The sequence below is a fragment of the Dreissena polymorpha genome, chromosome 4 (assembly GCF_020536995.1).
Source record: "Dreissena polymorpha isolate Duluth1 chromosome 4, UMN_Dpol_1.0, whole genome shotgun sequence".
Classification (NCBI taxonomy): Eukaryota; Metazoa; Mollusca; class Bivalvia; order Myida; family Dreissenidae; genus Dreissena; species Dreissena polymorpha.
In genome coordinates this window covers 19,492,447-19,508,348 of record NC_068358.1, presented here as the reverse complement: position 1 = coordinate 19,508,348, position 15,902 = coordinate 19,492,447, and the positions used below count along the sequence as shown (strand labels likewise).

At 36.1% G+C, this 15,902-nt stretch overlaps 1 protein-coding gene across 9 annotated transcripts in view; it reads right to left on the bottom strand.

Annotated features, from left to right (window-relative positions):
• Nucleotides 1–2,154: 2,154 nt before the first annotated feature.
• The window catches only part of LOC127876238 (focal adhesion kinase 1-like), a 111,959-nt gene continuing 98,211 nt past the window's right edge, over nucleotides 2,155–15,902 (bottom strand). For all 9 annotated transcript variants that reach the window (XM_052421305.1, XM_052421300.1, XM_052421306.1 and 6 more), the window contains 7 exons: nucleotides 15,198–15,395; nucleotides 14,192–14,332; nucleotides 13,349–13,493; nucleotides 10,808–10,878; nucleotides 10,170–10,322; nucleotides 6,522–6,602; nucleotides 2,155–4,343 (listed from right to left, as the gene is read on the bottom strand). In XM_052421305.1, the coding sequence (XP_052277265.1) occupies nucleotides 4,134–4,343; nucleotides 6,522–6,602; nucleotides 10,170–10,322; nucleotides 10,808–10,878; nucleotides 13,349–13,493; nucleotides 14,192–14,332; nucleotides 15,198–15,395 (999 nt within the window). In that variant the 3' untranslated portion in view covers nucleotides 2,155–4,133. The remainder of the gene's footprint in view (nucleotides 4,344–6,521; nucleotides 6,603–10,169; nucleotides 10,323–10,807; nucleotides 10,879–13,348; nucleotides 13,494–14,191; nucleotides 14,333–15,197; nucleotides 15,396–15,902) is intronic.

Below are 15,902 nucleotides of genomic sequence, written 5' to 3'. Positions count from 1 at the left end.
GCCTTGAACACTTGAATCCAGTATGAAAGGTCTTTTAATTAAATTTAACTTTCTAAGGGACTACAAACACATCAGAATAGGTATCTATAGTGGTAAAGGGTTACTCAAAAATACAGTTCTGTGACATCTTGCTGAAAAACAAGCGTTAGACAGTTCTCTAATAAAAACTGCGTATTTATGTAGATGCTTGACATACATACAAACCGATGACTTGTGTGTGCTTCCTTTGTGACGTTATGGTTCATCTATATAAGGATGTTTTAAGGCATACTGTCCAACCACTTTATATCATGGTACATGCATTTTTGTTTATTTGGTGTGTTTTTTTAGATTATTCATTCAAATAATTGTACACCAGCTTATACAGGCAAAGTGAAAGTTTGTTAACAGACTCGCGTTATATGACTGAAATAATGTTGCATATGATAAAAACCCAAGCAAGCCTATGGATTCCTATATACTTTTTATGCCCCCGAAGGAAGGCATACAGTGATCGGACCGTCCGTCCGTCACACTTTGCGTTTAGGTTTTGAAAAATGCTCATAACTTGTCATAACTCATAAATGTCGCTTCAGATAGCAATTTTATATTTGGCATGCATGTGTATATGGACAAGGCCTTTCCATACGCACAAAAATTGACCCCTGTGACCTTGACCTTAGGGTCCGCGTTTAGGTTTCGAAATCTGCATATAGGTTTCGAAAAAAGCTCATGACTTCTATAAAGCGTTTAAATTGGGCATAAGTCATCCTATGGTGACAGCTCTTGTTGTTTTTTATTCAATAATTTAGAGAAGACATAATAATATAACAGATAAATGATTACAAAAACGTAGGTTACACTATTTTATTGTTTAAAGTGGGTATGCACGATTTTGTCAAATATTTATGAATTTATATAAAATGTGTAAAAAAACTTATTATACATATGTTTCAATATAAATTAAAATAAAAGATAAGAAGATGATGTGTCGAAAAATGCGAAATAAGCCAGATATTTAATTCTGAAATCGAAAATGTCTGTACAGTCGAATTCACCAGCATGTATATCATGCATGTATGATGTGAATCTCAATTTAGTTTTAGTGCAGATTCTTTCATACTACACAAAGACACAATTTTGTTTTACGGATCATTCTAATTTCCTCAATATCCATTCATACGACACACGAACACTAACTCTGATCCTAATAAAAAGACAAATGCTTCGGTTATTGTAGGAAAATATGTGCGAAATATCTTTGTCACAATCAGCTCGGGGCGCTAATTTGTCTTTGCTGCATATTATGAAATTCATCTTCAATGTATAATTTTTCTTGCCTATTTTGTGTTATTGTAACATATTTTTATCAATATATTACAATTTAACGCATAAAAAAAAATCATGTATACCCACTTTAAAACCATTAGTTCATGGACAACTACAGTGAAATCATAACATTTTGTCATACAATTTAGTGTTGTTGTTTTTTAAATGAATATTTCATAGATATGTGAATCTGTGGACTTCAGATCTTGATAAAAATAATAAATTTGGCATTTGTGTCAGTCGTTTTCTGATTTGTTTATGGTACTTGACTGTCTGCGATATCTGGTTAAGGGACTTAATTAACTGACAACAGATCATCTTGAATTGGAGGTAGGAAAGTGGCTGTGGAAATAATTTAATTGCAAAATAAATCCCTGCTCCACAATGACAACCTTCATTATTTTGTTATATAGTTTTCCATTTACTTTGTTTTATCATCTATGATAACAATCTGTTTTATCATCTATGATAACAATCTTTGACTCTTGATTCATAGAAATGAGGGTCTTCTAATCATGTGTGCAACTAACAACAAGCAGACAACAAAGTTTGAAAATATTGTGACTGTAGACAATAGAAATCAATTCAGTTCTGTCAATAATGTTTGCAGTTTGTTGACTGGCATAACAATAGAAAGTTAAATTAAATTAAGGACTTTCTTACTAAATTCAAGTTTCAAAGGCTTTCCAACCCTTAGATACAGATGAGAAGCAAACAACTAGCTACTTGCAGGCTGTTCTGGTTTTATGCTGGTTGCAAAAGCCATTTTCACTTTGCTTCTTATAGGGGAAAGAGTAAAATAATCTACCCACACATGTAAAGATTGCAAGAAAAACAACACACACATATTGTATTTTTTTTATATAAATATTGCATTTTTCAACAATAAATTGCAATAGATTAAGTATGGTACAATATAATTAACTACAATGGCAATATATACACATATAATATATAAATTAATCAATTTTATAATTAATGTACATACAATGGGTTATGCTTCAAGGCCATAATAAAATGTGGAAATAGGTCAGTATACAATCTTGTACAGTATCAATACAGGAATTCTTGAAAAACTAATACAATGCATTTTGAGGTAAAAAAACACGTTATATGTAAATAGCTTAGGTATAACTTCTTCATATGTGACTTAATTGATGAAATATGTACATTAAAGATTTAATCTTATTGGTAAGCTTAAAGTGTAATAATCTGAGGTTTTATATGCAAAGACCGTAACACTACACTGTAACTCCAATATAACGCAGATGACGGGGTCCAAGCCACGCAACAGCGTTATAAACGGATCCGCGTTATAAGTTTTGAGCTTGTTTATTGCAGGGGGCTATAAAAACAGGTATAGTATAGCCTATAATATAGGTCCTGTGTATTGCCATGCTGTGTTGTCATGCGCAAATACATGCATATAAACCGAATCGTATTGATAACAGTATACATACCGCTTTTCTAATGTGCACATTTATCTGATAATCCAATCAAGTTACATCAATTAAAAAAAATTAAAAAATCTTGAACATTTATGACGATATATATGTTTATGAATTTCACAAACACATATATGCATACACCATTTTCAGAAGTGTAAAGAGAACAGTGCATTATGGGGCAGAGCTTTCATTGGACGAGCAAATTTAAATTTAGATTGAATATATTTTATATGAAAAAAATAATTAAAAAGTTATAAATTAATAATAGCATAAAAAACATTAATACAGCACTTAATATACACCACTTTCATGGACATTGTAAGATATATCAACAATATCTATCTCAAGTTGAAGCAAGCATTTGTATTTTGCTAGTTGTATGTAAGTTACTCGACATAATAATGTGAAACACCAATTAACATTTATGTATCTTGTGAAATAATAGCATCTTCATGTATTCTAGTGCAATCCAAATATTACACGGCTAAATATGATGGACATTTTTTTATACTAAAATGAAAAAAAGTGTGAATTTTCTGTTGAAATCATCAAGAAAGTATTTCAATGTTCTGTGTTCAAGTTATTCTTTAAAGTAACAAAATATCAACAACTAAACATTCACCAATTGGGCAGACCTGAAACTTATGGCATATATTAGGATAATTGATTATGTAATTGCCCTTGCAAAAGTGGTGATTGTTCCATATTGGCTATATGTGTATATACATGTTCATATGTCTTCAACATCTAAATGGGAATGCTGATCTGGGGAGCTGACAAGGCAACACAACTGGGTATCACACAGGGCGCAGGCTGTTACTTATGTTGCCAAGATGGCACAAAACAAGAGTATGTATAGACCCAACTTCCCCACCTTGGAACAGCGTGGGACCTTGCGCTCATGTAGGTCAGGCCCTTTGTAATGCCAACGTGGTAATATTTACCGGTTTTAGAGCAGAATTGTTTGAATAACTGAAGGTAAATACTCATAATTTTAATGAGCCGCTTGCAATACATCTTTAATGGGGCCTCTATGGCATGAAAGTCTGAATGCCTTTGATACAAGTCATGAGACTCTGTGAATCACGTCTGACATGTCGGACACAAAATGTGTTATAGTCCAACTTAAAAGTTACCTTACAAACCCTTAGTAGGTTTTGTGGAATCTGTAAGTGTGCAACTGTAATATCTGTGGTATGTTATATTGCACTGTATTACACTCGTACATTTGTAACAATATTAGAGCACATGTTTCTCTAAACTGTTTAACTTGATGTCATACTCTTCATAGACGTTGTAATATATAGTAGACATGGTCCTAACTTCTCAACCCAAGGTCAAAGAAGACATCCCCGAAACTGTTTAACTTTATGTCAATCATCTGACACCGTTATTGAGCTGTGATACTCTGACATTATCAACTGCGTCGAGGAGATTTTTAGAGTCCATGGCCAGTATGTGCGCAGCCTTGAGCATGTTCTTGCGGTACTCAGCGTCCAGTGCTGTGCTGCTGTACTGCTGGGCCAGCTTCATGGCACTCACCAGGTGACTCATGTCTGTGGAGAGAACCTTCTGAGCCATCTCAACCTGCAATAATTGGTTACATGGCATACTTAAGAGTGTGCTTTTAACCCTTTGCATGCTGGGAAATTTGTCGTCTGCTAAAATGTCGTCTGCAGAATTTCTAAAATTAGCATTTTCTTCTATTTTTTTCAAAGAATACTATCAGAATAGCAAACAGTTTGGATCCTGATGAGACGCCATGTTCTGTGGCATCTCATCTGGATCCAAACTGTTTGCAAAGGCCTTTAAAATTCGGTTCCCGCACTGAAAGGGTTAAAGAAGTATGCCCAGTCTTTTCTTTCTCATTAATGAGTTATATTAAACATATATGATTAATTTCTGAGAGAAAAAGCTTTGAATCGTCAGTTGAAAGAAAACAAATTGTTTTCATGGTCCCTTGCGCAAATAAAAATATTACCTATGTCATGCAAATATGGGTCTTATGTCATGCGAACAGCCAATCTCCAAACAAGCTTGTGCAATTGCGCAGCAAGGTCAGGAGCTACTGTGTCTGCCTCAATGTCATGCAGAGTTTCTTGGTCTCATTAGCAGACAAGGTAGCTCCTGACTAGGATGCGCAGGCTGGTCAGGAGCAGGAATATGGAATAAAACACACGATTGCATTATGATGCTGATTTTCTTTTCTGGTTATAGATAACACTGAAAACTAATAAATTATGCATTGTAATGCTTCCTTACCATTTTTTAAACATAATTTGTGCAAAATATATGAGTGTATCAAAATAATTGTATTTTTTTACAGTTTCGAAAGTAACTGACTTGTGCCATTTTATATTGATTGAAAAACTGAACAATCATTTTTCCTAACAATAATCTCAAAATATGTTACAAACTGGCAAACCACCCATCTAAATAACTAACATAAAATATTAGCTTATGAACCATACTTTCCCAGCAAATAAATTGTGTGAGTTTTTACACAGTGAAATCAATAGTTAAAGATCGATAGTAAAAGAATGCTGTGGTGTAATGGATATGTTGTCAGTGTAGCAACCAGGAGATCACAGGGTCAATAATGGATATGTTGTCAGTGTAGCAACCAGGAGATCACAGGCTCAATAATGGATATGTTGTCAGTGTAGCAACCAGGAGATCACAGGGTCAATAATGGATATGTTGTCAGTGTAGCAACCAGGAGATCACAGGGTCAATAATGGATATGTTGTCAGTGTAGCAACCAGGAGATCACAGGGTCAATAATGGATATGTTGTCAGTGTAGCAACCAGGAGATCACAGGGTCAATAATGGATATGTTGTCAGTGTAGCAACCAGGAGATCACAGGGTCAATAATGGATATGTTGTCAGTGTAGCAACCAGGAGATCACAGGATCAATAATGGATATGTTGTCAGTGTAGCAAACAGGAGATCACAGGGTCAATAATTGATATGTTGTCAGTGTAGCAACCAGGAGATCACAGGGTCAATAATGGATATGTTGTCAGTGTAGCAACCAGGAGATCACAGGGTCAATAATTGATATGTTGTCAGTGTAGCAACCAGGAGATCACAGGGTCAATAATTGATATGTTGTCAGTGTAGCAAACAGGAGATCACAGGGTCAATAATTGATATGTTGTCAGTGTAGCAACCAGGAGATCACAGGGTCAATAATTGATATGTTGTCAGTGTAGCAACCAGGAGATCACAGGGTCAATAATTGATATGTTGTCAGTGTAGCAAACAGGAGATCACAGGGTCAATAATTGATATGTTGTCAGTGTAGCAACCAGGAGATCACAGGGTCAATAATTGATATGTTGTCAGTGTAGCAACCAGGAGATCACAGGGTCAATAATTGATATGTTGTCAGTGTAGCAAACAGGAGATCACAGGGTCAATAATTGATATGTTGTCAGTGTAGCAACCAGGAGATCACAGGGTCAATAATTGATATGTTGTCAGTGTAGCAACCAGGAGATCACAGGGTCAATAATTGATATGTTGTCAGTGTAGCAACCAGGAGATCACGGGTTCAATCCCCACTGTGGGAGCAGTCTTTAGATCTGCTCCAAACACAGCAAGTACTGGTTCAAGCCCAGGAAATGAACTCTAGAGCGTTAAAATTAGTGGGAGGTTTTTGATGAAATCGAGCTAAAATAAATAGGTTTTAACTAAAAGTTTAAGAGAAAACCCAATCTAAATGTGTATAACTACAAGCAGTATCTGTGTACACCGTACCTCTCTATGCTGGTTGGGGGGCAGACCTCGTGAGAACTCGTCCACTGCTGCCAGAAGACCCCTCAACTCCAGGCCTACTCCCTGCAAGCAAGGCACACTTAGGCTATATGACATACTCTATGAGGGATGTCTATATGAGTCATGTTCTGAGATAACTGGGCTTAATGCATGTGCGTTACATAATATATAAAGTGTCGTCCCAGATTAGCCTGTGCAGTCCGCACAAGCTAACCAGGGACGACACTTTCGCCTAAACTTGATTTTCGGTAAGGAGAGACTCCCTTGAAACTGAAAATACCATTAAAGCGGAAAGTGTCGTCCCTGATTAGCCTGTGCGGACTGCACAGGCTAATCTGGGACGACACTTTACGCACATGCATTAAGCCCAGTTATCTCAGAACACAGCTCATATTAATTATTGGTTAATAGAAAAGGACCAAGAGAAAAACAGACAGAATTTGAAATATCAGTATAACAATGTGTAAAGAATTTTTTCTAATATTTCACATTTAACTGCCTATTTATTTTTTTAAGGCACAGTCATGATTGAAACCCCGTTTTCACATCTTCAGTAAAATAGTCAGTGTGGTTATAAATAATGGCCATAAAACAAGTTAGGTATCAGGGCTTTTTTTCTTTCTTTAGCAAGAGCCTTATATAGGCCCCTTCCTCTAAGAGAAATTCTTTAAAATGATGCAATTTTCATCCAAAATGTCAAGTTAACATCGGGAAATTTCTTTCCCGCGTTCAGTTTTATTGATTATTCTTTTCCCAAAATGAAAGGCTAGGACCTTTACCCCCCAAAATCCCTGGGTATATTATAAATATTTCAGCATCACTATTGGCAGTAGCATATCCAAGGAAAGAAACAAAAATGTCATAGCTTTATTTTTTTGCAATTATACAACCAAATTAAAACATTGAATAAATGGATACAACTTGCATTACTTCGAATAACAGTTGAGTGAAAGTTTTACACTCAAAAGTACAGAAATGGAATAATGAATCAGAATTAATGGTAAGTTTTCTGGCTCCTGTCCACAACTTGAAAAGAAAATAGATATGTGTCACAGACATTAATGCCCCATCAACACATGTTTGGACACCAACAAATCCACTATATTCTATAGTAGACAAACAGACCGGTAGTAATTTAGCAGAAACTGGTCGTAGTAACTAGTCCTTTCTTAACAATCATGTATGCATTATGACCATTCAACTTTTTAAGTTTAAGCAATATCCCTCATCACGTACTTAAAGATGAATTGAAAACATAAAATGTTGGGACTACATATTCTATGGTGGGAAAACTGACAAAGCATATAAATCTTCCAAAAATTGTTTCATCACATTCCTACCTTTCCAATCATCAACACATACAAGTGATTTAACTGTTAAAGTCTGAATGAGATCCACCAAAAGGTATTGAAAACAAAATCTTAAGCGTACTTTATATTACAAAGGGAACAAGAGGGCCATGATGGCCCTGAATCGCTCACCTGACTCATTAAAATCAGATGAAAACTATGACCTCTATTGTCTACACAATGTTTTTCTATGATTTGACCTAGTGACCTAGTTCCTGACTCTAGATGACCCAAATACGATCCCAATCCAGATTTCATCAAGATAAACATTCTGACCACAGTTCATAAATATTGGATGAAAACTGTGACCTCTATTGTCAACACAAGGTTTTTCTATTTATTTGAACTAGATTTTTACCCCAGATGACCCAAATACAATCCCACCCAGATTTCATCAAGAATTCTGACCAAATTTCATAAAGGTTGGATGAAAACTGTGATCTCTAATGTCTACACAAGGTTTTTCTATTATTTGACCTAGTTTTTGACCCCAGATGACCCAAATAAAATCCCAACCCAGATTTCATCAAGATAAACATTCTGACCAAATTTCATAAAGATTGGATGAAAACTGTGACCTCTATTTCATGACAGGTGACCTAAAAATATGTGTCGGAGATAAACATGAACAGTTGTGGTTAAAATCCCATAGAAACAAGGGCTGTTTGTAAAACATGCATGCCCCCCTATATGGGCTATAAGTTGTAGTAGCAGCCATTGTGTGAATACGTTTTTTGTCACTGTGAATGGTGGTGGTGGTGGTGGTGGTGGTGTAGTAGTAGTAGTAGTAGTAGTAGTAGTAGTAGTAGTAGTAGTAGTAGTAGTAGTAGTAGTAGTAGTAATAGTAGTTGTAGTAGTAGTAGTAGTAGTAGTAGTAGTAGTAGTAGTAGTAGTAGTAGTCGTAGTAGTAGTAAGTATTAGTATTAGTAGATCGTAGTCGTACTAGTCGTCGTCGTCGTCGTAGTCGTGGTCATGTAGTCGATTCGTAGTAGTATAGTAGTGGTAAAGTAGTAGTGGCAGTCGTAGTAGAGTAGTACTAGTAGACATTGGTGGTGGTGGTGGTGGTGGTGGTGGTGGTGGTAGTAGTACTAGTAGTCGTTAGTAGTAGTAGTAGTAGTAGTAGTAGTAGTAGTTAGTAGTATTAGTAGTAGTCGTAGTAGTAGTAGTGGTAGAGTAGTAGAAGTAGTAGTAGTAGTAGTAGTAGTAGAAGTAGTATAGTAGTAGTAGTAGTAGTAGTAGTAGCAGTAGCAGTAAGCAGTAGCAGTAGCAGCATAACAAGACCAATACTTAAGAATGATCAAATGGGAAAAGGTAACATAGCACCAGCAGTAAATATGGGGCTCATTTACAGGTCAGATTTGGAATCTCTGCTGTAAAATGAGATTTTGAATGAATTAAAGGGAGGCAAATCTGTAATAAAAAGAACATGCATAAACCGTAGTTGTTTCCCTTGTTTGAACCATGCTAAATCCTTACAAGTTTGGAAAGAATTGGATGAAAAATTTGGACTTTATTGCATAAACACCATTTTCTCAATTCAAGGGGAGGTAATTCTGTACTTCATGGACCAATAATGCTCATTTTTTGTAGGGTTCGTGTCCTCATTGATATAAAGACACTGTGCAAATTTGGAAAGGATCGGACAAAAAATGTGGAAGATTTTTGAAAGTTTTCACAAAATAGGCAAAAACGAATAAACATGCAAAGTTCAACGAGCTCCTGCGGCCATGTTTTTTGACGAATCAAATTTCTTTGAACAACTTTTTCAGGGGAGCCCTCAAAGGTCATCCCTGTGAAATTTTTTGAAAATCTGATGAGCGGTTTCTGACAAGAAGATTTTTTAAGGTTTTTACCATATATGGTCATGGCGGCCATCTTGGTTATGCGATCACATTTTTTTTAACAATTCTTTTGTCCCATGACCTAGGGATGCTCCACATGAAATTTAGTTGAAATTGGCTCAATGGTTCAGTAGAAGAAGATGTTTACAAATTGTTTACGGACGGACGGACGGACGGCCGGACGCCGGATGCTGAGTGATCACAATAGCTCACCTCGAGCTATCGCTCAGGTGAGCTAAAAACACACAAAGGGCCATAATTCTGCAAAAAAAAAATATTGAAGCCTAAATGTCTTTCTCAGCAACCATGTTTGCAAAAAGGTTATTCAACACTTAAATTTTAAGCGCTATCTACCCAATTGTTACAGTATTTAATGCCACCAAATATGTCAGGACATATAAATATTACCAACACTTAAATAACAAGACAAGGTTTCCAACCTTGATCAGATCCACAAACTCCTCTGCCCGACATGCCGGTGTTTTCTGTGAGAGAGACATCACCGAGCGTACCACGGCTGTGGTGCTGTCGTACACCGGGTCACTGCTTCTGTCCAGTGACTCCTTAGTGATCGGAGAGGGCTTCGGTATGCTCTGAAATCAGCACACAGGGTTTTGAAGAGAGGCTTATACACCATAGAACTTGTTAAATGAAACATTTTAGTAGATTAAATTAAAAGTAAGGTGTATAATTGAATTTTAATTTTTTGACAGATCTAAAATTGTTAAAAGAAAACTGTTTAGCAATATGTCATCAGTTGCAATAAGAAACTACAGGCTGTGACATCCTTGTGATGTGCTCAATGTTTGTGTACGTTCAAAATCTTTTATTTGGTTTCGCATACAACTTTAAATCCTGAAAAGATTTTCAAACTTATTTAGAATTGTATAAATGACCAATGCTTGTCAGTCAAAAGTCAAGGCCAACATTGAAGAATACTAATTCTTTCCAATAAGTACATGTAGATACTTTTCCCTTTAAGTAATATATCTAGTTTGGCAATAATGGTATCCTATTCTTGCACAATTAATAAAATCCACACATCTCCATGTCAACCATCCCCGGGTGGGCCCCTTACCTTATTGTTTTGTTGCTGGGTAGGTAATGATGGAGGAATATCATGGTCACTGGTGCTGCTGCTTCTACTGCCTGAAAAACAAACAGGACACCTTGATCATTGTATCAGAAACAATTGCTAAGTGCAATTCTTTCAAATGAGGAAAATAGATTACTTTAAAAATGCCCATCGTTGACTATGTCTTAAGGGGTGTTGCAGCAGTTTATTTAACCGACAATATATTAATAGCAACACCGATGATGCTATTATCACAACTCAATATTTTTGTTATCAGTATCATCAGAAATGACCGAGTTGGTTCATAATTCAATTGTCAGTGGTTCGATCCCAGGTGGTGTTAACATTTTTTTTAATACTTATATTTACTTTTTTATTTCTTTAATTTCATTCTTATTTTATACTGGAGCTTTTTAGTCATGTCGTTTAAATTTATCAATTTAAAGCATTTAATAACAAACTCCAAAACAAGCCGAAATCTGTGAACAAGTACATGTAAGTTATTAATGATTAAGGTCGAGTTTGATACTGTACACATGTATGGTATTATGTTTGTGATTAAATATTGTTTTTTATTAATGTCTTTTGGTAAGCTGTTGTGATCCCAGTTAAGATTGTAAACAATTTCTAATGTTTATGCATATTTCTTACAATCTATGTACCGGTACTTGGGTTTTGCCTAATTGATGTATTTTTTTTATAAAATTTGACGTAGACGGTAGGGATAGTTAAAACAAAAAATCTTGGTTAAAAGTGCGGTGACCCCCTTTTTTTATTTGTGTTTTATGATGACAACACGTAGATGAACATATTTGAACAGTTTTGCAGAATTCTATTTGACAGATTTTTTTTAAATTACATTTTGGGTGTTAAAAATAGTAAAAAATTGATGTTTTTGGGGTGACATAAAAAAATTAATTTTTTTCGTTTTTAATTTAACTTGTGTTCTCCATTTTTTTGGCATTGTGTTGTTTAATTAAATGGTATTTTATGTATCCCAGCTTATATAATATCTATATGTTGTCTCTTTCATCGGTTATTAATTGGTTTGAGGCAATAAGAGATTTTCCAGTTTACATGAAAAAAGTACATGTTATAAAATGGTGAATAAAATCAAAACAAAGCCGGTGACCCTATATTTTTATTCCATTTTTCATATAGTATTTGTATATAGTACTTGAATATAAATTTTGAACAAAATCTATTTGGTGGAAAAAAAATTGCAAGACTGCAGCAACAGGAGCAAACATGAGAATGTGATTGGGTAATTCTCATTCCAATAGGAACAATATGTCACTGTTTTTCTTGTTCATTATAAATGGCATCAAGTAGACATCTGCCATGTTTATTTCACATACAATAACAACAGTTCTGTGTAGGTATTCACAAAGCTCAAAACTGTAATTCTTCCCTTTATAGATTTTCTAATTCTATTTTTTTTCGAATTCTATTATTTTCCCAAAACAACAAGAGCTGTCACCATAGGATGACTTATGCCCCCTATAAACGCTTGGTAGAAGTTATGAGCTTTTTTCGAAACCTAAACGCAGATTTCGAAACCTAAACACAGACCCTAAGTTCAAGGTTAAGGTCACAGGGGTCAAAATGTGTGTGCCTATGGAAAAACCTTGTCCATATACACATGCATGCCAAATATGAAATTGCTATCTGAAGCGACATAGAAGTTATGAGCATTTTTTCGAAATCTAAACGCAAAGTGTGACGGACAGTCCGATCACTATATGTCCTCCTTTGGGGGCATAAAAATGTCTTAGAATATCAAAATAAATCAGAAAGCCACATAAACTAGAGAGCGGACACCATGCTGAATCCTTGAAATGCACTAAGTGAGCCCATGACCTAGTTTTAGACCCGGCATGACCCATATTCGAAATTGACCTAGATATTGTCTTGATACAACTTCTGACCAAGTTTGGTAAAGATCAGATGAAAACTACTTCAATTAGAGAGCGAACACCATGCTACATCCTTGAAATGCACTAAGTGACCCCGCGACCTAGTTTTTGACCCAGCATGACCCATATTCGAACTTGACCTTGATATTGTCTTGATACAACTTCTGACCAAGTTTGGTAAAGATCAGATGAAAACTACTTCAATTAGAGAGCGGACACCATGCTAAATCCTTGAAATGCACTAAGTTATTCCATGACCTAGTTTTTGACCCGGCATGACCCATATTCGAACTTGACCTAGATATTGTCTAGATACAACTTCTGACCAAGTTTGGTAAAGATCGGATGAAAACTATTTGAATTAGAGAGCGGACATGAAAAGTGTGACAGACTGACAGACAGACTGACAGACAAACTGACAGACAGACTGACAGTGCGAAAACTATATACCCCCTTTTCTTCGAAAGGGCATACAAATGCAATAACACAAGACTATACAAATATTCATTATTCTTATCTTTACATGAAATACAAAAAGTCACGAGAAATTAAAGAAAAAAGTAAGGTTTTCTCAAATAATGAGGTATTTGTATACATGCGCTGACAGGCAGCTATTGTAAGCCCTTACTTGCATTGGAGGTGTGGGAGGCAGTGCGGAGGAATGCTGGGTAGGGGTCCACCTGGGGTGGGATTACAGGTCGCACATCTGTAGCCTCAGTGATGTGCAGGGCGTTGGGCGCAGGCTTCACTGGCCCCCGTGGTATATCACGCTTCTGTGAAACAATCAAGTGCAAGAACGTGATCCCTGCCGGAAATATATCAAGCCCATTTTCAATTATGTTATAAGCAGCGACATGCACATTGCTGACCTTTGACACACCCCCTCCATACATTCTTTTTTGCATTAGGATTGATTTACAGTCCAGACAAACGGTAATTTACACACATTGGACATTTGATCTGTTAGTTACATTTTTGACCCAACCTAATCAATTATGCAACACTTTGTCTCATGATGGTGAACATTACATTTTGTTGTATGATTTTCTTCCAATTGCAAGATGAATGACACAGGTTCAGTCCGGACATAATAAGACGCACCCATGCACTCACACATGCACTCGTACACATACTCTCAACCATTCATTATTTTTATCCAGCTTTCTGCTAGCAGGCACGAAAAAATGCTATGCACAATTTTATAATTGTATTTTATAAATATATGTTTTAATGTTTCCATCATTTTTTCAATCATTAAATTCTACATTGTTGCAGTCATTGTAGGTGTTCACCATTTTAATCAGGTGTATAGAGACCGCTTAAGACAGAATTATGGTATTTATCTTCAACGACCCATCTTGCCTGTCAAGATCACATCAGGTTTTCATCCTCTTTTTTATCAAGATAATATGATATGATACAGACCAAGACAGGGATAGCTAACTTCAGAGATGTGTTCGGAGTTGCGTACCAGGTTTTTCTCCTCCAAGATTAGCCACTGTGCGTCTCTCTCAGACTGCTCCTGCTGTTGCCGTAGGCGTGCTGCAATCTCCTCAGGTTCCAGGTCTGGCATCGTCACAGGAACCGGACTGCTCGAAGGGAAATCAACAACCTGGAAACAAACCAGGCTCTGTATGGTAACACTTATAGCTCAGATACACATTTAAACTGGTCTGTAGTCTCTTAGAAAGTCAAATTAAGTTAAAGACTCTTATTACTAGATTCAAGTTTTAGAGGCGTCATTTCAAACCCTTAGATACTGATGAGCAGCAAACAGCATAAAACCGGAACAGACTGTGAGTTACTCACAGGCTGTTCTGGTTTCCTGCTCAATTCATATAGCCATTTTCACTTTGCCTCTGAGTGGGAAAGGGTTAGAAGTAATTTTAGTGATCAAATCTTTTATGGATGTTTCAGTTTAATTGATATTCATGTTCATATCCACTTGAAAGTACTTTAAAAGTCTTGCAGTTTGGAAAGTTCCCTTCAAGAAGATGTTTAAACACTTAAATTTGTGATATCATCCATTCAAAATGCAAAAAGAGTTGTTTGTGTGATGAAAATGAGACACAGGAGATGAGGCAAGATCAGAAGACTCCCCATTCCAAACACTGCGTTTGTAAGTGGCATGTAAGAGAAACAATTGTCTACAAGTTCAACTTTATAACGAATGTGGATGGTGTTCATTGGCTACTTATACAACTACATGAGAAGACAAAGGAAGATACATACAACAGATAGGTATAAATTGTACAGAAAATGTCAAGCATAACAATTGTCAAGCAATCTATCTCATTTGTAAACTTGGCTAATATATTATGCCCACAAATATTATCACCAAGTTTCATGATGATACTATTTAAACTGTTCAAATAAATAAACAGACATTATCCTCCAGGGCACAGCCCACCCACCTCAGGTATTCCATAAAACTCCCCATTTCTTAACGCGCATATAAAAAGATAAACAACCCTTACCGGTTGATCATGAAGTTGCCTGCTGGTGTAGTATGGCAGTCCCTTACTGATACCGGAGTCGGCTAGGTCAGCTGCCGTGTAGGGGAACCGGTTGGGTATTCTACCTGGGTACATGTCTATCCGGGAGCTGGGGCCAATATCTGATGCCTTGCTGTATGGGTTAGACTCAGAACTTACTGGAGTGTAGCCGCGAGAAACCTGTGGATTGGAGTTAATATTATATGAGATAAAAAAATCCAGTTTAGGCGGAAAGTGTCTTCCCTGAATGGCCTGTGCGAATTGCACAAGCTAATCAAGGACAACACTTTACACACATGCATTTAGCTCCAGAAAATTATACTAAGATGTTACTCACATTTGCAAACAATATATCATGCTCCTATAAAAACATAGCAGCTTATGAACTGAGCCATTGAAATTATGAAGTGCTGCCTAATTGTCACAATTAACTTATAGCTTAACTAGCATAACTATAGCAATAACTATTAGGCCAATATATCTATAACTTATACTATGTTAATTGCATTTACACCAATCATCAGGAACTATGTAAAGCACAGAAAGTATTACTGTTAAAGTAAGCAGTCTTTAATGGGCTTAAGAAAGTAACTTAGGGCTAGTAGAAATTTAATTACATATGGAGTCAAGTAAGTAACAATTTCACCTGTTAAGTACGACTTAACTATGTTTTGGGTTGGCAGTTTT